General features: G+C 46.2%; 1 protein-coding gene across 2 annotated transcripts in view; it reads left to right on the forward strand.

The window, feature by feature from the left end:
- RCAN2 (regulator of calcineurin 2) overlaps positions 1–25,459 on the forward strand; it is a 251,420-nt gene that overhangs the window by 127,786 nt on the left and 98,175 nt on the right. Inside the window, exon 1 of one of the 2 annotated variants that reach the window (XM_075554085.1) lies at positions 13,397–13,483. The exons of the other annotated variant lie outside the window; for it this stretch is intronic. Within the exon in view, the coding sequence (XP_075410200.1) occupies positions 13,397–13,483 (87 nt within the window). Of the gene's footprint in view, positions 1–13,396; positions 13,484–25,459 lie in introns of those variants that run through there. 2 annotated transcript variants of the gene reach the window in all.

Below are 25,459 nucleotides of genomic sequence, written 5' to 3' on the forward strand. Positions count from 1 at the left end.
TTGATCATTGCCAAGCATATTGCCTGTTCTGTCTGGGTCCCCTTGAATCACTTATTTTCCTGGCCATGAGCTGGCCTGTTCTGCCAGCTTGGCGCTGTGAACTGTTTGCTAGAGATGCTATTAAATCTCTCACCTGTGTATCTTGTGAGCTCTGCAGCCGGAAGATAAAGCCTCATGGCGTGTGGAGCAGCGGTATGTGAGAGACTTGCAAGGATGTGCTTCTTTCCATCCCTGCTAGGGAATCTCGGATGAGAGCAAAGATGAAATGTCCACACCAGCTGCCCCTGGGCTTCAGTGGTCTCCTACAATGAGACAAGACTCGACCCTAAAACATGTTGACCAGAATACGAGACCATGAACATTCTCTGCAAGAAGAAATAGAGCTTAGATATTGCCTAGAAATGCCTTAAAGAGAACAGAAAACTTTTCCTGTGAACGGTCAAATGCTGGAAGGGTTCTGTGTCCTAGAAGCAGCTGACAATAGCTAGCAAGGGTGGAAGAGCAAGAGCTTTGGAGACAAGCATATCTTGCTTCAAAGCTCCGCCCCTTTTACAAGCTGTGTGATTTGGGGAAAGGCATTTAACCTGTGCACTTGACTCAGTAATGCCACTGCTAGGCATTTATTCTATGTATTAAATGATAATTGCTAGGATGCTTACTACATTAGCCACATTTCTGGGGATTTTACACATGCAAACTTAGGCAATCCTCACAATAACCCTACAGGAAGCTGGACCACAGAGAGGTTGGCTTGCCCAAGGTCAAGGGGCATCATGGCGCATGGTTAGGGAATAGACTTATTCCAGCACTGCTGTTAACTAACTGTAAAGGGCTTCAAACAGAGCCTAATCCATAACTCCTCCAGAGATGTTTTACTTCTGAGAGAAGAGCCTCTCATGTTATTGATGCCTACAGTGCCCACTGATTTAGAAATAATTTTTAATTATAGAAAAGAGAGCGTTTGGAATCAATTTCAGCAGCACTGCATTGATTTTTTTTCAGGGGTTGTGTTTAGCCCATAACTTGACCTGGCACTAGAATATTAGATCAGTTTGACCATGAGCGTATCGGATCCTGGGGTAGGGGAACTGGTTAGCACTCCACTTCTTATTGAGAGGTCGGCAGTGGTGGTCTGCTTGGGGAGATTCACAGCCAGGAACACTCGATGGAGCAGCTCTACTCTATAATACATGGCTTGCCCTGCGTCAGAATCAATGAGAGAGTGGTGGGTTTCTGCTTTGTTTATCATTCCTGTTTGGGCATAGACACAAATGCACAGAAATAATGAAACTTATACCAAGGGTGGTCCTCAAAATCTATGCCTCCAAGGCAGTGTGAGCCCACCCAGGGATGGTCTGCCATAGTAAAAATTATAGCCTACATCACCTGATAGAACAATTCTGTTCTGTCATCCATGGGGTCGCCATGAATCCAAATCAATTGGGTGATAATAGACTTTATTTATTTGTTGCTTATCATTCCTTCTTTTAGGATATGGACTAAAGTGTCCAAACTAATGTAATTGATGCCCAAAGGTCCTCCTCAGATTCCGTGTCTGTAGGATCACTTGCTCTGTTCTCACACGTCAGCCAGCACACTTGCATGCCCGCTAGTCTCTGTGGAACTGTCTTCCTCACGAAGCAACACCCTCTCCATCTTGACAACTCCACGCAGCTCTGCACGGCTGGCTCCTTCGCCTGCAGACTAACAAATTCTTCTAACACTGGAAATAATTTCGATGTGGGGACACTCCCTATAACACAATATTCCAGAGGCTGTTCAACATCAGATCTCATGCCTAACCCTCTCCTGCTTTGACTCTTTTAGTAAAATACACACACACACACACACACACACGGATATCACAGTCTTATAGATGCTGGGCAAACAGTGGCAAATACAGTTACCAATGTCCCTGGCCTTATGATTTTACAAGCTAACGAAGGGAGAAACCAGCAAACAGACATATGCTATAGGAGATGATAGTGGCAAGGGTGCTGTGAGAAAGAAAAACACGCAGCCAAGGTGCTAAGGAATGGTGGGGAGGTGTGATTTTAGAAAGGATGATAAGGGAAGGCCATTTGAAGAGAGATCTGGATGGAGTGATGGAACGTCTTGAGGGGGGTGGGCCATCTCTAGCAGATGGAACCCATGTGAAGGTCCCGAGGAAAGTATGGTTGGTGGGTTCAGTAACAGAGTTGGTGGTTCTGTATCATCAAGGGTGTATGCAGTGTGATGAAGGATGAGAACCGGGAAATGGGACCATGTGGAAGCCACGTGAGATGGGTTCCTCCACACTTGAAGAGACTTCGGGCCTTATATCATTATAATTGGAAGCCATTGGGAGCGTGATATTGGGAGTGTGGAATGATGGGAGTTGTTTTGAAAACGTACATCATTATCGTTTAGGTGTAGAAATAGACAATCGGGAAAGTAGACGGGAAGCCAGGAAAGGAAGCATCAGTCCGAGTGAGAGAGGATGCTGGTGTCCACCAGACTGAAGAGTTGAGAATGGGCAGACTGAAGGTGGACTTTGGAAGTTTGGTCGGCAGGATTTTCAGATGGGGTGCTGACAGAGGAGTGTAAGAGGAGCCAAGGCAGACCCCATGGTAAATGCTGGTACTCCTCTCTGCTATGGACAACGTGTTTAACTTGTGTGTCTGTGACTATCTTTTGTACTAGATGTAAAATGCCTTTGAGACCAGGAATGGGTCTCAATTGTTTGGATTTCCAACCCAGCCAACCAACCCATAGCTATCATGTTGATTCTGACTCAGCAACCCTGCGCGTTGCACTGGTCCATAGTTGCCAAGGTTACAAATCTTCACTCAAGTAAACTGCCGCAGCTTTCTCTTCCAGAGTAGTTGGAAGATTTGAACTACCAACCTTCAAATTAGCAGTTGAGAGTTCAATCACTGCACCAACAAGGCTCCTTCTGTGTTACTCCTCTCTTAATGACTTTCACCGTAACTGTTACAACAAAAACGTATGAAACAAATCATTATCATGCCCCAAACATTTATTGGGGAATGGAGGTCCTCGATGTGAATATTTGCTCAGGATGTGCTATGTGGTTTGCATATAATGGCTCATAATTTCTCTGTCATGAAATAGGATTCATCATATTTGCTTTTGTAATGGAAACAGTACCAATGTGCCTAATGGTAGGTGGCAAATTGAGCGGTGATATGGCGTAGAGACCCCTCAGTTTTCCGTAGTGCCGCACTAAGAAGAGCAGACACGGTTTGAGGGGAAGGCGGTGGTGGGGAATACCGTGCATTTCAGACCTACACGCTTTGTTGCTGCTCCTGCTGCTCATGTCACTGGCAGAGAGACATTGCGGACTGAGCATTCTTTCCTTGGAGGTCTGTACATGGCCTCAGAGCCCCTCTCCCCACTCCAGGTTACCAGTTCCGACTGACCCAAGCCCCACATGGAACAGCTGAGGAAACGAAAGCTCAGACAGACTCTAGATCGCTTACGTGGATAGTGACAAACTAGTGGCCGAATGTGTACCTGGCTCTGCAGGCCAATGTGATGCCAAGAATGGGGTATCAGAATGAGGAGGGACAGGGCTCCTGTTGTCGCTGGCTACCAAGGGTCTGGGAGAGTCTGTCATTGTTACAGCCAAAGACAGTTCAGCTTGTTTTGCTTAATCCAATGTTTACTTCTGCCGGTGCTGACAGGGTTCTGAATGGCTTCAACATTCACTCAAAATCAAGCACATAGACCTTAAACAATATGAAAAGAAACAGGCTTTGCATAGTCCTAGGGGGGCAATGAAGAAGTTTGACAATGCTCAGAGAACTTTCAAGCAAGGGGACAAAAGGGAGAAAGGTTGCCAGAACAGTGTACATGTCCCCAAGGGAGTATCAGACGATCAGTTGATAGTTCATTACTCCAAGGGCTGTCAGACTGGTGCTGCGTTTCTTACCTAAATGGCCCTTTCCTGAATGAGAGCCTCCTTGAAGAAGTAAAAACTTTAAAAGAAGTGTTTACTGTGGGGAACTTTGTACTGTAGGGAAGGTGGTTGTGCCATCTTGGATCGATTTTAATAAATGAAATTTCAACGGACCAAATCCCAAGCACTTTTAGATTTCCAGTGTTTGATAACAGTATGCTAACTCTTTCACCCGCTCTGTCAAAGCGGCAGGATTGCATGTGTGTTAGTCTGGGTAGACTAGAGAAACAAATCCATGGACACATATGTGTATAAGAAAGAGATTTATATGCAAGAGCAATTGAACATTGAGAAAACATCACAGCCCAGATCAAGTCCATATTACGCCAGTCCAGATCAAGTCCGATATTAGCCCATATGTCCGATACCACGAAACACATGCAATGATGCTGAATGTAGAAGATCACAGGCCAGTGGGTTGAAAGTCCTTGGATCCAGTGGCATTGGAAACATCTCAGTGCTGGGAGGAGTCTGCATCAGGGTGGGTCCATGTGTCTTGTCAGCTGCTATGTCTACCAGGGTATGAGAGAGTCTCCCACCTCCAAGGAGCAAGGACCAGATTTCCCAGAATTCTCAGGAGAAGGCATGCCCACACAGAGGCCTCACTGGCTATGATCTGATTGACAGGCTAGACTCCATCCTCTTAACCCTCAAATTGACAAAGGATTATGTACCTACCACAGTATGTGCAAAGGAGGTGCTTCGTGGACATGTGGCTGCTGGGGCTTAGGAGAGGTGGGACCAGAAAGACCCTCAGAATGGGTTTGGGTGAATAAAGAGCTCATGGGCTCCAAAGATGTTTCTGCCCCACAGAGGACGAGCTGGTCATCATTTCGAATTCTTGTCCTTAGCCTTTCTCCCTTAGCCTTCCTATCCAATGGACTCATGCACGATGTGACCTCATGTGCCGGTGCTGTCCTTCTGAAGCGTTTACGTATCCTTCCTTTTATTAAATGCCTACAGAAATCACATTGCCAGCTCAATCAATCACTTTAGATCTGTCACACAAAGATTAATTTCCTCAGCTCAGAAAGTGACACAAATGATATTTCGGTGGTTTGACTAGAGGCACCGTCACCGGAAATCTAGTCCTGATGATGGAGACTCGCAGATCCTTTGTTTGAAATCACAATATCACATTCCACTCACGTCTGACTTCCCGTCACAGCATCCTCTCCAGACCTGGAGCAATCCAAGGCCGTGCTCATTTACATGCACACAGGTGTGGTTTACTTACTGATCCACCACACACACACACACACACACACACACACACAATCTGTCTCTTCTTTCCATGAAAGGAAGCTGCCTTTTGTTCTTTGAAAAGTTTCAATTGAACAGGTATCTCCTAATCAATCTAGCTCCTAAATGTGGATCTTTTCAGTTACACCTTCCTCTGACCAGTGACTGCTTTTTCACCCCCCTCACCCCACAGTCTGTGATATAGACTATTAAGTATGAAGCTATTTGTTGCTCACCTCAAGGTCAGCAATTTGAAACCACCAGGCGATTCATGGGGGGAAGATTGGTCTTTCTCCTCCTGTAAAGTGTTAGTTTTGGAAATCCACCAATCTCCACCCTATCCTATAGGGTTGCCATGAGTTAGAATTAACTTTTATGGCCGTGAGTTTAGTTTTTGCATTAAGCTTTTTAATGCATATGATGATTCACATTTTGACAAGTTGCCTTCATTTGAGATGTTAGGGAATTGGATTCTTCAAGCCAACATGGAAAACATGTATTCCTACCATTCAGTAGGAAAATACTCACATCCTCCACACATGGAAGGTATTTATCACTTACTTTTCAGCACTATTTTTGAGATTGTTAATAGTGTATCGTTTTAAGTGCTGGTGTTAGGTTTCTGGGGTGGTTTCCTCAGTTCTGGCTTCCGAACATTGAAAGAATTCACGCGGCAGAAGCACTTTGTGAAGAGAAGTTTCAGGTAATACAGTCGCAGAGAAGACATGTTGTCCATGGCAGGCGTGCCAGGCCGCGCGGGGGACCGCGCAGGAGAGGAGTTCAAGACTGAAGATGGCCGCTTCAGGAGAGCGTGAAAAGCCATGTGGACAACGGCGTGCCAGAATCCAAAAGGGAAGGAGAGAGGGCACGCGGGTGTCGCCGGGCACGTGGTTGAGGATGTTGGCCGTTCTTCATGGCTGAGTGCAGACGCAGGTTGCTGGTGCCTGATGTACTTGCCTACGTTGACCTCCACCTGCACTTAGGGGACCTTGGTCTGAACACGGCCAGCTTTGGATCGTCCCCATCGGTGTCTAATGGGCGCCTGATAAATTCACCCATAAATTTACCCTTTCATATGTGCTCCCTGTTTTTCGACGTTTCTATTGCTTTCCATTTCCATGTAGTCTAAGCAATTTGTGTTTGTGCGCTCTTTTAAGTAGTGTAGATATGCATTAGATGAATTCTGTTAGCCCTTTCCTGTTGAAATGTGTCATTTTTTGCCTGCATATTTTAAAACTGGATATAAGAAAGTTTACTCGGTTTTAAGTAAACAACCGAGTATTGGCACAGTTAGAGTTATGCAGCCGTTAGCACAGTCCAACTTTTAAATGGTTCCATTTCCCCCAACAGATTCGTGTCCATTTGCAGTTAATTTTCATTCCGCCCCCCCCCCCCCCACAGGCACAGCTAATCGATTCTGTACCAGTGGACTCCTGCAGTCGGGGGAACTTGCAATGGGCACCTTGCAGTTAGCATCATGCTCTCTGGGTCATCCATGGCACAGCCTGCGGGGTCAGCAACCTGCACTGGAGAGCCATCTGTACCTCTTTCAGTGCGTACACGTGGCTCTGGAATAAATGGAAAGTGTTTGAGGCTATTATTTAGATAGACAATGGGGATTTCATTTGTCTGTAAATATATCCTTCTCTCTCCGGAGTGAGTTTTAAATTGCTGTGAGGAACAGGATTGGCAATTTTGTCTTAAAAGTTTGCCGAGCCCTGGTAGAGGCTGCATTGATAGTTTTTTCCCCCTACTCTTGCTAAATAGTGCTTCATTGTACAACATTTTGAAGTCATTCATTAGTATTGTTTCAGATTGGGGGCTATTATGAATAATAGTATTGTGAGCATTTACACGTAAGGCTTTCTATCAACACATTTTTATACCGCTTCAGTGGGAAACTCTGGATCATTTATTGTACTGATGTTTAACGTGGTAAGAAACGGCCAAGTGTTTTCCAAAGTGGTCGAACCATTTCACATCCAGGTATCTGAGGCTTACTCTGGGATGAGGTAATACTGATATATGAGTTTGTCTTCATATTTGAGATACTTTGTGCTGAAAATAGAAACCTAGTTGATCAGTTCCCTCTTTTTTTCTTTTTGTTTCAATTTGAAAATGTCTTTCCATTCTCTTCTAGCCTCTACTGTTTCTCGCAAGAAGGCAATTGTCATTCTCTTTGTTCCCTTTTAGGTCATAGGTCTTTTCCTCTTTCAGATTTTAATGCGTTCTCGTTGGCTGTGATCCTCAGGAGGGTGAGAAAGATGTGTCTAGGTGTGGCTATCCTAGGGTTTGGTGAGCATATTGAATTTATGCACTGTACCCCGGTGTGCTCTGGGTTAGGTGTTGGACTCATGTGGGCATGATGGTTGCCTGCAACTTTCTACCTTTAACTGGAAGTTGCTTTGTGATTTTTTTTTTTAAGATTCTTGATTTCCAGAAAGATTATTTCAAGTTGGGTCTTTACCAGCAGCATAATAAAAGCTCTATTTATATTCCATCAGAAATAACATCGACCATTTGAATGGAGATTGCCAAGCCTTGCTTACCATAAACTTGCACTATGAGCTTATTTATGATTCCTCTGCTGAAATTCTACATCTTCCCCTCTGTTGTCTTCTATACCAGGGTCCCAGAGTCACAGCACAAAGAAAACACCAACCAAACACACACTGTTTCTTCCAACATAGAACATTGACCGCAAGTCTTTTTGCCTTACCTTCTCTGATGAACTTGGCTGGCTCACCTAGAAAGTGATCCTGGGGGTCGCATGATACCTTGGGCCCTTGAGAACTGCAAGGCAAGGAGACGTGGTTTTATACATGAAGCTGAGCGACAGAACAGACAATCTGTTTGGAGTAATACTACCACTTTCGAGAGGTTCTGGGCTGTACATCTTTAGGGGGGCAGAAAGCCTCTACTTTCTCCTGCAGAGAATTTGGGGAACCTTGGACCATTGGGATAGCACGTAGTTCATTTAAATGAGCCAATTCTTTGTGTCAGTTCCTCATTTTCTCTATTCTTTGGACCCCAACCTCATTGAACCAATCAAAAGACAGGTCTCAGCCAAAAAATGTGGTTTCTCAAAGTTCCAGGATTTCTAAAGGATGGGCCTCAGAAGAAAGACCTGCCATTCTGCTTCCGGAGGTCCCACGACCTTGAAAACCCTCTGGAAAATTCTTCTCTTCACACATGGGCTGCCATGACTTGATGGCAACAGACTAGTGGTTACTTGTTCACCTGCTAGCCAAAAGGCTCCTGGTTTGAACCCCGCAGAAGCTCTGTGGAAGAAAGATGTACCAGTCTACTCCCAGGAAGGGTATAGCTCTGGAAACCCCTTTGGGGGCAGTTCTACGCTGTCCTATAGGGTCTGCATGAGTTGAAATCAACCAGACAGCAGCAGGTGATAGCAATGACAACAGCTTCCCAGTTAAGACCCATTCATTTAATTATCCATTCACACGCACACACTGAAGGACCTCTTAAGTGTCGAGCATTCTTTTAGCTCCCGGGACAGCAATGGTGTATTAGGCCAGTTGACTAGAGAAACAAAGCCAGAGACGCTCATATGTGTAAAAGAGATCTTTATATCAAAGAGCAATTGTACACTAAGAAACTATCCCAGCGCAGTCCAGATCAAGTCCATAAGTCTGATATTACCCCATATGTCCGCTACCCATCTATAAATGCTTCTTCAGACTCACACAACACATGTGATGACACTGAATGCAGGAAGATCACAGGCCAGTGAGTTGAAAATCTTGTGGATCCAGTGGCTGTAGAAGCATCTCAGCACTGGTATGGGTCTCCACGTGGCTCCTCCAGCACCACGATATCATCAGTACCAGCTACCGTCTCGAGCCTCATCAAAGAGAAGCAGTTCCGACCATCGCATTCTGGATGAGTTCATGAAACGTTTGACCAAATATAAGCCAAACAAAATGAAACTCATACAGAGACCCAAGAGTGAAAGAGTAGAACTGCCCTTGTGAGTTTGTGAAACTAACTCTTTCTGGGAGTAGAAAGCTTTGCCTTTCTCCCACGGAGCAGCTGCTGGTTTCGAACTGCTGCTCCTGTTAGCAGACCCATTTGTACCCACCATGCCACGAGGGCTTCTCTGACCAACGATAACAAGCTGATTTGTAAGTTGATGATTTTGTATGACCTGCAAATGATGTTATAAATATTCAAATGGCCTTTGGCAGAAAAAATGGTTCTCCGCCCTGCTCTGGAGACTCTGGTCGATGGGAGAGCAACTCTGCTGTACAGTAGCTCCTTGACCCAACCTTATAAAAACCCATCAATTTTATTTCAGGATCCCTTGAAAATGGCCTACCCTCCTGTTTCCTATCATTTCACTCTCTCCCAAACCAAACTCACTGCGATTGAGTAGTTTTAGGCTCATAGCGACCCTGTAGGACAGGGTAGAACTGGTAGGAGCACTGTAACTCTTTCTGAGCGTAGGAAGCTCTGTCTTTCTCTACGGAGTGGCTAATGGATTCGAACTGCTGATCTTGTAGTTAGCAGCCCAACACATAACTGTTATGCCACCAGAGCTCCTTGATTTCACCCTAAGCACAGTCTTTATTCCACATAAAGTTTTGTCCTCGGGTAAAATAGGTTCCTCGGGGACGGGACCGCTGCAAGTTTCCTGCCACTTGATGCTGATATAAATTGTGTCCTTGAGAAGACACTGTAAAAGAAGAGAGGCGAAAGTTAGTGGGTGCTTGAGTCACAGGAAGGAGTCACCAAGGTAGAACTAAACCCCGAAGGGGAAACTGAGGATCCACCTGAGCACACTTCTGGTTTTAGGATTCTAAACAGGCCCACTTTCCTCGATAAACCAATAACCTCCCACGGAGACTCATCACAGCGGGATTCTTCCTTGAAGACACACACGTGTGTATCTCTTACAGCTCTTTCCAAAACAGAGTCTACTCATTTGCCCTACTCTTAGGCCAACGGCCCAGAGGAGAAGGCTCTGTTGCTCTTCGATGGGCCCTGTCCCTCGTCTGGGTGGGTGTCCTGTGAGGTGGCGTACATATAACATGTTCCTCATGACTGAACAGGGTTGTGCTACATGCAGCCTGAAGTGACCAGGCCACCAGGTGCTTGAAATCAGCAAATGCTACAGATTGGGGGGCTCTTCTATCCAGAGATCCATGTTGTTGTTGTTATTGTTGCCAGCAGACTGCTGTTGTGAAATCCTTAAAAGCAAATGTCAGGATAAGTCCTCGCATATAAAAAGAGAGAGAGAGAGACTGTGTTGCCACTTGATTAGATGCCTGGGGTCTTCACAGTTGTTTTCCTTTGCAGGGAGGCTACATTTGGTAGGTCTATTAATGTATGTATTGCAGCCCCTCACTCCCTTATAGGACAGGGGCAGAACTGCTCCTGGGACTGGAAATCTTTACAGGAGTAGAAAGCCTCATCTTTCCCCCTCTGAGCAGCTGGTGATATTCAAACTCATGACTGTGAAATTAGCAGCCCAAAGCATAGGCCCTACACCACCAGGGTTCCCCTCAAGGTGGTGCAAATATTTATGATACTTGGATACCAACAGAGATGTTGAAAGCTCGCTCATCAGAGGCTCATCTGAAGAGAGGCCTAGCAATTGTACTTTAGAACACTCGGCTGTTGAAAACCCTGTGAAGCCCTTTCACTGTGCACACATGGGGTCTCCCTCAGTCAAGATCAGCTTGTTGGCAGCTGTTTGTTTGGTGGTTTTTTTAATATGCTGACACCTCATTTCAGGAACTGTATTGGTGAAGTGGTTAGGAGCGCCACTGCTCTCCAGGTCAGTTGTTGAGCCCATCTGCTGCAGCGAAAGAGAGGCAGGCCCTCAACGAGATGGACGGACACAGTGGCTGCGACAGTGGGCATACGCATAGGGACAATTGTGAGGGTGGTGCTTCTTTCTGTTTTGCTCAGTGGCCCCCAACAACAGAGGCAGTTTTCCTACATCCTATAGGATGGCCTTGAATCCTAATCGGCTCAATGACAGGAGAGTTTGGTTTGGGTTTGGCTGAACTGCAGGAGAGACAGACAGATCATCGCCACAGATCATTGCCATCCTTCTTGTGTAAAGAAGGTTGATGCCCGTAGAAACCCAATAGAGCAGTTCCACTCCATCCTATGCAGTTACTATGGGTTGGCATGAACTCAACAGCAAGGGGTCTAGGCCCTATTTACCCTCTCAAAGTCTATGCCTGAAACGAAGGGGCTCGAAAGCCTATCATCGCCTCTCACTGCCTCTTCCATCCCCACACCCGGTCAAATGGATATCCCCTCAATGTGCTTCCACTTGCCCTGTTCTTTCAGGCATTCCCTGATGGCTTCCCTTGACTCTTCCCCTATTAAAGCCTTGTCCTTGCTTCAAGGTCAGAGCAGAGATCTTTCCCTCCTCCTTACCACTCATCTGGCCTAGCTCCCTTCAGCATCCATCGCTCTTTCTACAGTGTTTTCACGAAATGCTGTTATACCTCTCGGACACCAGCACCACGTGTGTGTGTGTGTGTGTTCATGCCTTATCTCCTGCCCTGGATTTTCCAGCCCCTGGAGAGAGTGATTGTTGCTCCTTCATCATTTTATCTAAAGAGTATCTGGTAGTGAGCTCTGCCTGCCATTCAGTGTTAGTTGTGTCATGGCTCTGCATAGTCTCTGCATCTTAAACCATATCCTGAACTACATAAAGAACCTCATGCATGCATGTGTGACACACACACACACACACACACACACACACAATGTCATCAGTCTAAAGCATAACATTTCATGTAACAAATGCTTCATTGAAGGCAAGCGCCAGATTAAAATGTAGTCAGTGAGGAACAAACAGATATTCTCCTCCGCAGGCTTCGGGCACGTTACCTTTCCCACCCGTGTGCAGAGAGCTGGAGCACTGTGTCCGGTCATGTTAGATAGCCTGCTATGAATCATGTTTCAATGGCCAGGGGAAAAAAGCCACCGCACTCCCCCTGGGAGGAGATCCTGCTAGAATATTAGTGAGTTCTAGTGAGACTTCCATAACTAATGACAAAATCAAAACCAATATGCTGGGTCTGACCCCCACCTCCTTGGGCACTCCCTACTGTGAAACAGCAGCAGCAGCAGCAGCAAAAAAACCAAACAAGCTGTTCCTTTTGGGTGCATTCGTTCTTTCAGCAACTGTTGTCTGCTTTCATTCAGCAAGTGCTGTCTATTTGGGCCAGTAGGCATGCTGAAGATAGAAAGGTGTGTTTTTCCGCAGCCCTGCGCTTCAGGGATTCACGGCCAGGAGAGGAAGCTGAGCAAGCAAAGGGACATGGTCAAAGTCTCCTGCGAAATTGAGCCTGGAGGCTCTGACAATGACCCACATCTGTGCGCTTGCCCATTAGATGCTGCCATCTGTGCCTGAGGGTGATGTTCGCCCAAAGTCCTCGCCAAGCACTCGCGGCGTTTGGACGACCTTGGACGCAGCCTGCAGCCCTGAGTTGGGAAGGGCGCTTTTCAAGTCAGCATCTGTACTTACGTGCTTCAGCTAGAATTTCACAAACCTCAAAGTATCCCCTCTTAGCCAGGCTGCCTAAATAACTGATGACCAAGAATGGATTGCTATTCAGCATGTGCCCGGGATGCCTTAGGATGCGCGGGACCTGCGGGGCAGAGGGAAACAGAAGCCATCCGATTTGCAAAATGCCTCAACTTCCTGTTCATCCGGGAGGCGGAAAAAGGTCAAACCTCGGGAGGCTCCATGGCAGAAGGATCCCCAGAGCCTCCGGTGTCAGGTTTTCAGGCCCCCTGCTTTATGCAAACATAAGCCCTCGAAACAACAGCCTATGACTCAGTTCCTAGCGAACGTTGCCTGAATTGATTTAGTCTGAGTTCAGATTTAGCACATAATCATGTTCAATTTGCTCCGCTGCACTGCCTGGAGATAAAAGGCTTGGGGAAGGGGGCGGGGGGAGAAAGAGCTCCAGCTCGTGTCAGTCTTGGTGGTGATGTCATTGCCAGGAGCAAGCCGCTGGCCGTGGTTGCTCCGCCGCCCAGCGAGCTGCGGGCTGCGCACAGTGGCAGCAGCTCCAGGTGCCCGCGCCTCCCGCCGAGTGGCTGAGACACAGCGGCTGGGCCTGCCTGGGTGCTCCCCCTGGGCGCTCCCTCCCAGAACTCCCACCTCGCAGGCTGCCTCTCTCGGCCGACCGCTCAGGAGGGGGGATGCCATCCCCTAGCATGGACTGTGATCCTGCCACCCTGGTTGCCTGTCTGGTGGATGTCGAGGTTTTTACCAACCAGGAGCTTAAGGTAATGCACCTGCCGTCCTGTGGGTCGCGGTGGCTGGACCCGGAGCCGCTGGGCAAAGCCTTGGCCGCTGAACCAGAGCAGACTTAGTTTCCTAGTTTTCAGCGCCGGGTGACATGCATGCACTGAGGACCAGGCTGCGTGCAAGACAGCAAGTTAGAGAGAGGGGCTGAAGCAGTCATTCTCTTTCAGGGCAAGGACATCGGCCGATATCCGGTGTTTTTCATTTTTTTGGTCTCCTGTACCAGGTGCTTCCCCGGGCGCTCCTTTCACAGTAGACATGTGCGGTGTTTCTGTGTATGTTCATGGTGTAGCCGTGTCAGGAGAATTAGCCGGGCTGACTGGTGAGAGGGGTTGGACAGGCGCACTCAATCCACAGCGCACCGGGACCCGCTGCCCGTGCGGGTCACCTAACTAGGCTGCGATGTACAGGCATCAAGCGGAACAAAAGCTGTGCTTCCGTGGAGAGCGGTGTGGCTCTTCCCAGCTCGCTGGCAATGGAAGTTGGAGAGCTGCGGCCGTAGCGTGCTTTGTCAACCACAGGCAGCAAGTCATTTGTCTGGAGCAGTTGGCTGTACGGAAAGTTCAGGAATAAATAAATGTTGCGTCTTAGGACTTGGTATGCCATGCGGCCCTTGAGCGCAGATGCGTCTGCAGGAACTGTTTAATTGTCCTTTGTGGGTAATTGTCCTTTGATGAGAGTCATTCTCTTCGCTTTCCCCATGTGGCTGTATGGGATGAGAAGAGATTCTGTTTAAGGAGGATGGGAATTTGATTTCTTCTCTCCCGTTGAATATAGGAACTGGCAGATGCTTCTTATTTTAAACACTACACACACACACACACACACACACACACACACACACACACGACAGTTTCTCCTAGTGTGATTGGAAGAATAAAAAGGGATTCGCATCATGTAATAATTTTTCCATCCGTGTCCTAGTCTTCATTTAAAGGGAAATCAGAAATTCTCTATTATTGGGTGTTCAGGGGACCCTTGGTGCCTCGGCGGGCAGGCATTTCTGTGTTCCTAGTTCAGACATTAGTGGTTCAAGATTGAGGTTTGAAATGCTCTTTGGAAATAGACTCAAGAGCCTGGTGTGCTTTCCTTGTATATTCTGTGCCGCTCTGTGATCATTCATTCTTAGGCTGGCGCTGCTATAAAAGAGTCCACCACCTGCCAAAGGTTTCAAAAATGAGACTAATGACTAGAGGCTGCCACTGGCGGCATCCAGAACTTGAGAAAAGCACGCAGAAGCTCCCAGCTCTGCTGGCCCCACCGGCTGTCAGCATTCCAGAAGGCCCAGTGACCATTGAACCTACCCCGTTTTAAGCCAATTTCAGGTGTGTACAATGGAAGGGGCAGGAAGATACGGGGTTAAGGGCACAGCCACGAACCAAAAGATTGCAGTCTGAGCCCAGCAGGGACTCTGAAGAAGAAGTAGCAGTCTGTTTCCATGAAAATTTACAGCCTCGGGAACCTACAGTTTCTGAGACTAACTCCTTCTCCCAAGGAGCGGTTGGTGGTTTCGAACTGCTGATCTTGCAGGTACTACCTAGAGTAACCTCAGCAATACATATTTGGTGTTCAATACATACTAACTTTCAGTCTCACTGTCATTGCCATCTTTTTAAATGTGCTACGATGGGGGTAGGTTATTTTGTCAGTTTCTTAGAATATCCTAATTCCTGCTATGTTTATATTAATGCTCTCAGCCACCCAGCTCACTGCCATTAGTCCTGCAAATCCTGACAGGAGCAGTCAGCCACCTATCTCTCCATTGGAGTGACTGGTGGGTTTGAACCAATGACCTTGCAGTTAGCAGTCCAGTGCCTAACCCACAGCACCACCAGGGCTCCTTAGTCCCAGCCACAGGCAGTGTTTTTCTCTTCTGCTCATCACCCAACCTGCACACACATGTGCAACTTAGAAAACATGGCTTTTCATCGCAGACTGATCGGGCTCATGAGGCACAAAGAAGACAGTCCCTTCGAGTGAGAGACGGTGAGAATGGAAAAACTAATGAGGGTAATTCTAAGAGATGGGCTGAGAAAACTCACATACTTTTATTCAAAAGTGATGTTGCTGATTGTCACACAGAGAGGTTCAAAGATCAAATCTTGGGTACCAAACAGACTTTCCCTAAGGGTCCCCTTCTCCTTAATTGATTGAGCAAACAACACACAGGAGCCAGGAGTTCCCCTCTTTGAATTCTTTGATATTCACTGTCTAGTTAAAGGCTTGTGCCTGGCAAGGATCTGCCTCCCCTGTTGACGTCCTCTTGGCTGTTGTTGGCCTTGTTTTCCACCACCCCTCCTTTTCTACATGTGCTGAGAGCTACCTTCGAGTAGGCCTGGCCTTCAATCCAGGGTGACCTCCATGCACCATGGAATGAAATGCTTCCCAGGTCGGAGCCTTCCCATGATCAAGTTGCAGGTCAAACTATTTTGCTCAGAGGTCTATTGATTGATGACCAAACCTTTTTTCCCATCATCCATCTTTGTTTGGGAGCTCTGCTGGACCCAGTTCAGCATCATAGCCAAGTGCAAGTTGCCACAGGCCTTGGGTGTCCACATGCAGACACCGTTTGGTTTCCAACACGTAGACGCCTGGAGAAGGAGCCACATCCGAGCGATATAAAAACTGGGTGCCTTCCACAAGTGTAGTAGTTTAGGTTACGTGGTGACAATAGGCTCAGGATAGAGGGTCTAGGGTGGAGGGTAGTATCTGCAAATCCTGTGTTTTACAGAATCCAGGAAGCCTCCTCCTCAATAGGGAGTGTTAGTTAATTTGATATACGGAGCCAGAGGGCCTCCAAATACCTAAATTTTACCAAAGCTTGCTCGATCAATAGTTCTAAAAAAGAGTTGTAAAAGAGGCAAATGGAGTTCTGCCATATGTGTCTTTCTCAGGACGTTCCACTGCTGGTGTTGACAACTCGGCCATCGCTCTGTGATGACATAGCAGGGCTTTCAACGGGATGAAACACTATGAGAAGCCCTTGGTTGAAGCGGTGATGCATTGAGCTATAGAATGTGCGCCAGAGAATGAGTGTGTGGGGTTGATTTGCTTCAAGGGTCTCCACCACCTTTCAGAGAACAGCTTCTCCCCTCAGCGAGGAACAGGACCTTTTAGGAAATGAAAGTGATCAAAAGATTGATAAGGAAATTCATATTTCATTTTAGCCGTGTGGTGCTGAAACCTGACTACCTGTTAGTATGACCTGGAGATCTTTTGAAAAATATCGACAATGCCCACAACTTTAGCTTAGCTGGCCTGAATGGAGCCCCACATATAGGTTTGTTTGTTTGTTTTTAAGTTATCTCAAGTGATTCTTATAGATAGCCAGTGGCCTGTATTCTGGAACATGTAAGGTCACTTGGAATAGTTGGACCCCTATCTTCCAACCAAGCTCGGATATATACAGTTTTATGTCCCTTAGGAATTGTGAGACGTGCCCAGCCCTTTTTGATCATGTACCCACATCTCCCGACTAGCAAGGGGCCAGTTTGCCACCTTGTGGAGACTTTTATGTTGCTGTCCTACTGGGAGCTGTGGCTCCGGTGTTTTAAATCCTAGCAAGGCCACCCATTAGAGATAGATTTTTCTGGAGCTTCCACAAGGAGGAAAGGCTTGGGGCAGTAGTCAGCGAAACTGCAGGGATCACTACAGCCTATTGTCCGATACCGTGCTGGAAGGTGGCCCTCTAGGTTCGAAGGTCACATACACCAGCCACGATGATGTTGTACCTAGGGTCGCTATGAGATGATACCTAACATCAGTGATGGACTCAAACATCAACGGCCATGAAGCTAACCCAGGAATAAACAAGGTCTCTTCTGGTTTTGTAAGTGAATCATCCTGAGTCATTAACAACCACATATCTCCGGTTCCTCTGTCTGGTTCTGAGATGCACTATACCCTCTTTCTTCCCCACTGCTAAGACTTTCTGGCCTCCTCAGAGTGCCAGTGTGCCTCGCCTGCTCCGGGAGCATCGCCCTGCCCTTTCTCTGTAAAGGGTAAGCTTTTCTGTCTAGAAGGAGGGGTGGAGGCATCCTTTCGGCTCAGCAGGATTCCCAACTCCTATCCCAGGGATTCAGACTTGGTTTTAGGGTGCTTTAGGAGACAACTGATGGAGCCCCAGTAGCAGAGTGGATTATGCATTAGGCTGTTGTCCACAAGGCCAGCAGTTCACAACCACTAGTACAGAGTCACCGTCTCATAGAGACAGTTCTGCCCTATCCTACATGCTGACCTCATACTTATTATATGACGCTACCCCCCACTCCTGATCCTTTTTAATTTTAAAACCATTGGAACTCTGGGGGTAGATAGCAATATAAGACATTTATTAGCTAACCTGACATTCCATGATGCTCACCTTCCTGACATGATTGTTGAAGACAAAGCGGGTGCATAGAAAATGTGGTGAAGAAAGCTGATGGTGCTCGGCTAGCAAAAGATACAATGCCTGAGGTCTTAAAGGCTTGAAGATAAACAAGTGGCCATCTGGCTGAGAAGCAAAAAAGCCCACATGGAAGAAACACGACAGCCTGTGTGATCAAGAGGTGTTGATGGGATCAAGTATCAGGATCAAAGACCCAGAACAAAAAGTCATATCATTCGAATGAGGGGTGTGCAGAGTGGAGACCCAAAGCCCATCTGTAGGCAACTAAACATCCCCTTACAGAAGGGTCTCGGCAAGGAGACGAACCAGTTAGGGTGTAGTATAGCACTGTTGAAACATACAACTTTCCTCTAGTTCTTTAATGCTTCACCATCATCCCCACTATTGTGACCCCAATTCTATCTTACAAATCCAGGTCGACCACAGCATGTACACGGGCACAGATAAGAGTTGGAAACCCAGGGAATCCATGACAGATAACCCTTCAGGGCCAGTATTGAGAGTATCAATACCTGAGGCGTAAGGGGAAGGTGGGGGTGAAAGGGGAAACTAATCACAATGATCTACATATAGCCCTCTCCTAGGGGGGTAGACAGCAGAAAAGTAAAGGGAAATATCAGTCAGTGTAAGACATGAAAAAATAATAATTTATAAATGATCAAGGGTCATGAGACAGGGAAGGTGGTAAGAGGGGAAAGATGAGAAGCTGATACCAAGGGCTCAAGTAGAAAGAAAATGTTTTGAAAATGACTATGGCAACAAATGTACAAAATGTGCTTGACATAATAATGGATGAATGTATGAATTGTGATGAGAGTTGTATGAGCCCCCAATAGAATGAGTAAAAAAAAATTTATTAGCAACATAGTAACTTTTTCTGTGCTTGAAAACTTAAAAGTGCCCCAGACCTCATACTTAACCTCCTGAATGGCCTAGGCTATTTGAAGGTCACTCCAAAGCCCTGCCCACTCGCTTCTGCTTTTTAAAAATTGCCGGTATCCCCTAATCTGTGTGATCTTGGCCAACTCCTTCCGCCTTCCCGGAGGACACACGAGGATGGTGCTGAGAAGAGGGCTCCACGGCTTCCTGTATAGTGTTTTCCCTTGAACACAGCCCTGCAGGGTTTCTACCTGCGAGCTAGGTCATGGTGTTGTGTATGTGTCAGGAGGGGGTTGTCCTGGGAGAGAAAACAGATGGCACATTGTAACCACCTACTACAATGGATTCTATTGGAGATTTCAAATGCTCGCATTGCTTGGTGGGGAGATGGGGGGGCGAATGATGGAGGTTGCCTCGGGGATGGTACACTTTGCACTGTATTTTGAGGGCCTACAGCAGACACAAGTGAATGCACAGGTATTGGGGGGTGGTTTCAAAGAGAATCTGTGGGTGTCATGGGAGTCGGTGGAGCCTTAGCCCACTGCTTACACGTCTGCAAATGTAGTGCAGAGGCAAGGCTCTGGCCAGGTCCTAGACCCAAGGCTCTACAGAACTCTCAGTGACGCTCTTCCGGAGTCTTCAGAAAGCATTGTGTTTGCTCCGGAGAATGGATGGGTTCATGGGTGTGCACTGGTGTTTCGATTCTCCAAAGTCGAAACTCTCTGGAGGTATTGGTGGTATTTCCAGGAACCACAAGGGTAGCAGAAAAACTCATTCTTTGTGCAGTGGCTGCGATAATTGAATAATATTGTTGCACATCTGTGGACCGCCATTCCTTTAGGAAAACCCGACGGAGGTGTGGGAATATGTGTCTAACAGGTTTTGACCCTCTAGCAAAGCAAAGCCTTGCCTGTTCTCTGATGAAAACGAGGTGGACTGGAATGGAGGTTATTCTGCAAATAAATTAGGTAATACCAAGTTGGGAGTTGGAAAATACAGAAAATACAGAAAATACCCCAGAGTGTTCTGACATACTTGCATTAAGACAAGTGTCTGGAAAGGTGAAATCTAGAGCCTTTTCTTCCCTCCGAGGAAAGCAGCAAACATTAATCACCATGAGGAGAGAATTATTTCATGCAAGAGATCAATGGTCCCCAAGAAGAGTGGCAGGCAGATTTCCCAGCTGTCTGTCATGCTAGGGAAGGACAAGGTAGACAGTATGATGAAGAGCTAACGTCAAGCACGAACTTAACTGTTTGGAAGGGCAGCTTAACTGTTGAGAAGTGCCCACAACTCTTAATAGAGGCCACCTCTGACCCAAGTGTGGGCTTTATTGAAAACAACCAGCACGAACCGCATCTTCATTAAAACTGCTCTCCTTCAGAAGCAGATTTTAACGTGAAACTCGGAGCATATGCCATCTCCATCCTTAGTGATTATGTGTGAGTATGAATAGCAGTCGTTTATAAGGGCCTGTTTTAGTGCTTTCTGATGAAGTTTAAATTGATATCTAAGAAGGAAACTGGCATATGAGTCATCATTTAGCCCTTTATGTGCTTAGGTGGAAAGCGTAACGCACATTTCATGGACACTGATATGTGTATAAGAAAGAGCTTTATACACAAGAACAATTGAATGTTGAGAAAATAGCCCAGCCCGGTTCAAATCAAGTCCATAAGTCTGATATTAGCCCATATGTCTATTATCAATCTATAAATTCCTCTTCAGACACAAGAAACACATGCAATGACGCCGAATACAGGAAGATCATAGGGCAGTGCGTGGAAAGTCTTGTGGATCCAGTAGCAGTAGAAGCACTGGCAGGGGTCTACATGTGGCTCTTCTAGCTCCAGGACTCCGGCTGCATCAGTATAGCCCCATCAGGCTCATTGTCAGTGATGTCTCACAGGAGTGAACGTGTGTCCTGCCTCCAGAGAGTTATTTATCTCCTTAGTGCCTCCAAATGAGGTCATCAAACTGCGACCTGATTGACAGGCTAAGCTCCACCCCTTCACTCTTAAGTCTCAAATTGACAACAGATTATGTACCTACCACACTCTCTACTTTATCTAGAGTGGAGACTTTATATTAGAGATACTTGAGGATCCAGAATCTACCCAATTAGGCCTGTGCTCAAGAATATTCATTACATGCACTTTCATCTTCCCCTTCTGGGTGAGTTTATAAAATATACCCATACGTATCCAGATGATCAACTACATGCCCATTCATATACCAGGGGGCTTCCTAAAGTCCATGGAACAATAGAAGTAGATGATAATGGAGTCTTCCCATGAACTATTAGAAGCCCCCTCATCCACACTTGTGTTGTTAGGTACCTTTGCTTTGATTTTCAGCTCATGGCGACCCAATGCAACTGTCCCAGGGGTGTTTCTAGGCTGTGATCTTGACCCAAGCAGACCACCAGGTCTCTTCACTCAATGGAACCACTGGGTGTATTTAAATCCCCAGCAGTCAAGCACTATGTGTCGTGGCTCCAGGACTCCTACACATACACTTGCACACACATACACAGATACACACATGAGGGGTCTTCAAAATTCCATCGTCTTTTCATTCCATTTTCCCATAAAATTGAAGTCCCTTTCCATATATGTGTGTATGCATAGCTGTTTTCTTCCAGGACTGAGTTTTCCTGGAAGCTCTAACCTTTCAACAATGGTCTACCTTACTAGCTTTCAATGCTCCTAAACATGTTGATGGAACTCCTAAACATGTTATATGCTCCTAAACATGTTGACGGAGACCTCACTGGACCTAGAAGTGTCTTGAACAGTAAATCTAAGCACCTCTATAAACAAACAAAGAAACAAAAAAACCAGGAACTCATCGCCCTTTCCCTTCATGGTTGTATATCAGAGGGATATTTCTAGCCTTAGAGCTCAGTAGTAAAATTACTTTTCAAACTCCTGTATGTCAGCTCTCAACTACAAACTTTTTATTTTTTAAGATTCAAGCAATGGTCTTGATCCATCACCTTCCACAAAGATGGTTTCTATCCTTCGCTGTTACATTGGTCTATGAGCCAACTTTCATGTCCCAAAATAACATCTTCCTAAATACACTGTTCCAATAATGGGGTAATTTTCTGATTAGTTGAATTTGGAAAGATTTTGGAGGATGGCAGACCTGGGCAAACTGTGTGTGTACATAGGTCACTATGAATGAGGATCGACTCAACCGCAGGAGTGATCAAGTCAATCCTAATTCAGTGGTTCCACAGGACTATGTGAGCCCCAATTGATTTGCCCACAGGGGACCATTTACTATGTTGAGTGTTAGACTGTCTCACACGATGACCAACTCAAACTTACAGAGATGTTCATCTTCAGGGATTAATATTCTATGTTAAACATAGACAACTAATAAACAAAACACAAAACAACCCCACACCATACAACTACTTTTCCCATTAACTAAATAATTCTAAGTGCCCAGCATTTGATACTCACTAGGTGCTCCCGGTAATTCCTATAATATCCCTAGGCACCTATTTATCTGGCTCACGATAGACAGGCCCTTGATGCTTTGAGAAGCCAATTTTTTGTGTAAGATCACACAGGTATTAATTGGCAGAAGATGAAAACTGTGCCTCCCTCTTTCCACTGCTGAAATCTCCTTGAGCATTAATTAATGAGCCATTAGTCAATTGCTGGTGTGGGCAATGTAAACTGTGAAAAGTAAGACATCGACCACATAAATAATATTTCCTCTGGTATTCAAAACACTGCTTTTATCTTAACGGTACATATCCGAGATAACACAACTTTCCAGACTTTCCAGAACTTATCCATTGAGATTATTTCAGCCTTTTCTAATCCAATGTTGTGACAGTTCTAGATGATTGATATTATGGGATTTAGTTTTAAATCCAGTTTTCATTTACACCTCTAAGGGGGAAATATATTGGAATATCTAAGTTCTCGCCCCAAGTCTGATGACACTTGACAGATTCTGTATCTCCTTCTGGGTGTCACTGAGCATTTGCCGTTGACTTGTAGAGAAGCATTGTAGAGAAGGATTGGTCGAACGTGTTCATAGCAAGGATCTTGATGTTTTATTTTTGAACACCACTTTCCAGATATACAAAAACTTAGTTTTCTCAAGAAAAACGCACAACTGAAGTGGAAAACTTGGACTGTGATTTCGTTCACAATACTACACGAGATCTTTTGGTGTCTTATTATTGCTTGCATCGATAGTTCATCTAGAAGAATCAATTTCATCTTCTGGGACTTCACTGTTCCACTGGTATTGACTAAGAAAATCATTGCAGGCCATCTTTCCTAGAACATCATCCAATTAGTAAACTTTATAATGATAGCAGCAGTGTATTGTGCACTTAGTACACTTGTCCGGCAATACCCAAAGCACAGGTAAACCTGATGATGCAGTGGAAAAGCACTCAGTGCTGACCACAAGGGAGGCAGTTCAAACCCATCCACCGCTCAGTGGGAGAATGATGTAGTAGTTGGCTTCCACCAAGACTCTCCAAACCAAACTCTCTATGGAGTCGATTCTGGCTCTGAATGCCCCTCTCTTAGAACTTCCCCTGAGGGTTAGCAAGGCTGTATGTCTTTACAGGCACAGAGGCCCCATCTTTCTCCAATAGAGCAGCTGGTGGGATCAAACTGCTGACCTTGTAGTTAGCAGCCCAACATATAACCTCCAAGGCACCTTTTCCATCATTATTACGGTGGTGGAACTTCTGGGAGGCCATGACACTGTGCCCTTTAGGACCACTTAGGGTTGGAATTGACGTTCATTGACCTGCCAGGATTGGGTTTTGCATTCATTATTCATCCATTCCTTCTTCCACTGATGAGTGTGTACTGAATATCTTCCATGTATAAGGTCTCAGACTAGACTGGAGATATAGAGATGAACAGTCTCATCATATGCAAAAGATGGTGCTGTCATGATACAGCGTGAAGCTGAGGAAGCTTGGGGGTGCAGGGCAAGTTCAGCAGTTCAAAACCACCAGCTTGTCCTTGGTAGAAAACAAAAAGACTTTGAAATCCAAAATCTCACCCTGTTCTGTAGGGTCAGGGCGAGTCGGCATCAACTTGATAGCAGTGGGTTTGCTTTGTTTTGCTTTTTCTCTTTTCTTGTAGCCTGTGCCTCCGCAGTTTCACTGTTCCCTAAAAGCAGGAGCTGTGCTGACCTCTAAACAGGCCTCCTTTGCTCACCAGGGTGTGTGAAGAAGCATCAAGCCCAGCCCCTGGAGTCAGTTGTCCTAGTAAGAATTCTCTACGTGGCTGCTGAGCCCCTGATGGACAATGTGACTATGACCGAGGCCTTCACCTCTGTGGACTTCCCTTCCCTCAGCTATCACGATGAAGAGACCAAGACTGGTGCCTACTTCCCAGATTTGTGAAGATGATTGCTTTTATGACGGTGTACCAGGAACTTCTCACAGTGCCTGGCATGTAGAAAATGCATATTTTGGCCTTTATCATCATCATCATGATAGTTATTAGCAGTAGATGGAATTTGGGGAGTTATTTCTGCTATACCTTACCTGTGCCTAATCATACCAGACGGTACGTAGTTTTCTTCTGACCTTTGAACCAGGCTGGAGTGCTCTCCCCTCAATGACCCTTGTGGTCACAGAACTGCAGAGCCTGTGACTTTGCGTATCTCTCTCCAACCCTCCTGATTAAGGAGGTCTCTTCAGGGCAGAAAGTGTCAAGTGCCTGGATGTGGGGGAAGGCCAGCCCTCCACAACTAATCGCGGGTTCAATAGACGTAATTGTACAGTGATAATAAGTAAAGATTATAGTAAAGTCATAGAAGATAAGAGAGATTGAAATAATGGAGTCAGACACATTTCATGGTAGCATGCTCGCTTTCTGGACGGCCATGATCTCAACAGCCATGACCCCTGTAACCAGGTCTCCACACAGCACTGACCGAGAGGGCAGGAGAAGAAGGGAAGGACAGTAGGAGAGGGGACAGGGGACTAGGGGAGTGAGGGCTGGGAGAGAGAGATTTATTGTGAACCAAGGCTTAGATATCTTTTGGGGAGGTGAAAGCCCAATTACAGGTAAAGACATACATCACAGGAAAGGGTTGTACGATAGGTAATACAGTAATGGGAGGGGGACAATCTAGGGATATACACACAATAGGAAGGGGGAGAGATTGGGGATACACATGTGACAAGATGGGCGGATCCTAGATTCAGGATGGTAGTCCAACTTTGGATGTCACTGAGCAGGTTTGACCTGTTCCCTGGCTTTCCATGGAAACCATTATCAGTAGGGTGTGAACCTCACCTACAGTGGACCAGACTGATGGCTGCAAGCCTTCAGGGAGAAGTAACCCATTGTCCTTAACACCAGGGAGTGGGCTCCACCTGTGGTGGGACCAGACAGTAGTCTGAAGGCTGAGTGCATCTGACCTCCCAGCAGAAGCTAGCGAACAGCCTCTAATGTTTGGCATAGCTTTGGGGGAGACAAAGCTGGGGAAAAGCCTTTTTATATCCCAAACCTGGATAAACAAGACGTGCCCTCATTCCTCAGCTAGCCATGGATGGTGGAAGTCCTGGATGTTGTCTGCGTAACAGGAAAGGGAAGTAGCCTGAATGGAAATGCAGGTGTAGAAGCTCCCTCTCTGGCCAGATGGGATTCATAGTCTCCAAGGCTGCCACCTCACTCACGAAGCC

Source organism: Tenrec ecaudatus, chromosome 7, assembly GCF_050624435.1.
Source record: "Tenrec ecaudatus isolate mTenEca1 chromosome 7, mTenEca1.hap1, whole genome shotgun sequence".
Taxonomy (NCBI): domain Eukaryota; kingdom Metazoa; phylum Chordata; class Mammalia; order Afrosoricida; family Tenrecidae; genus Tenrec; species Tenrec ecaudatus.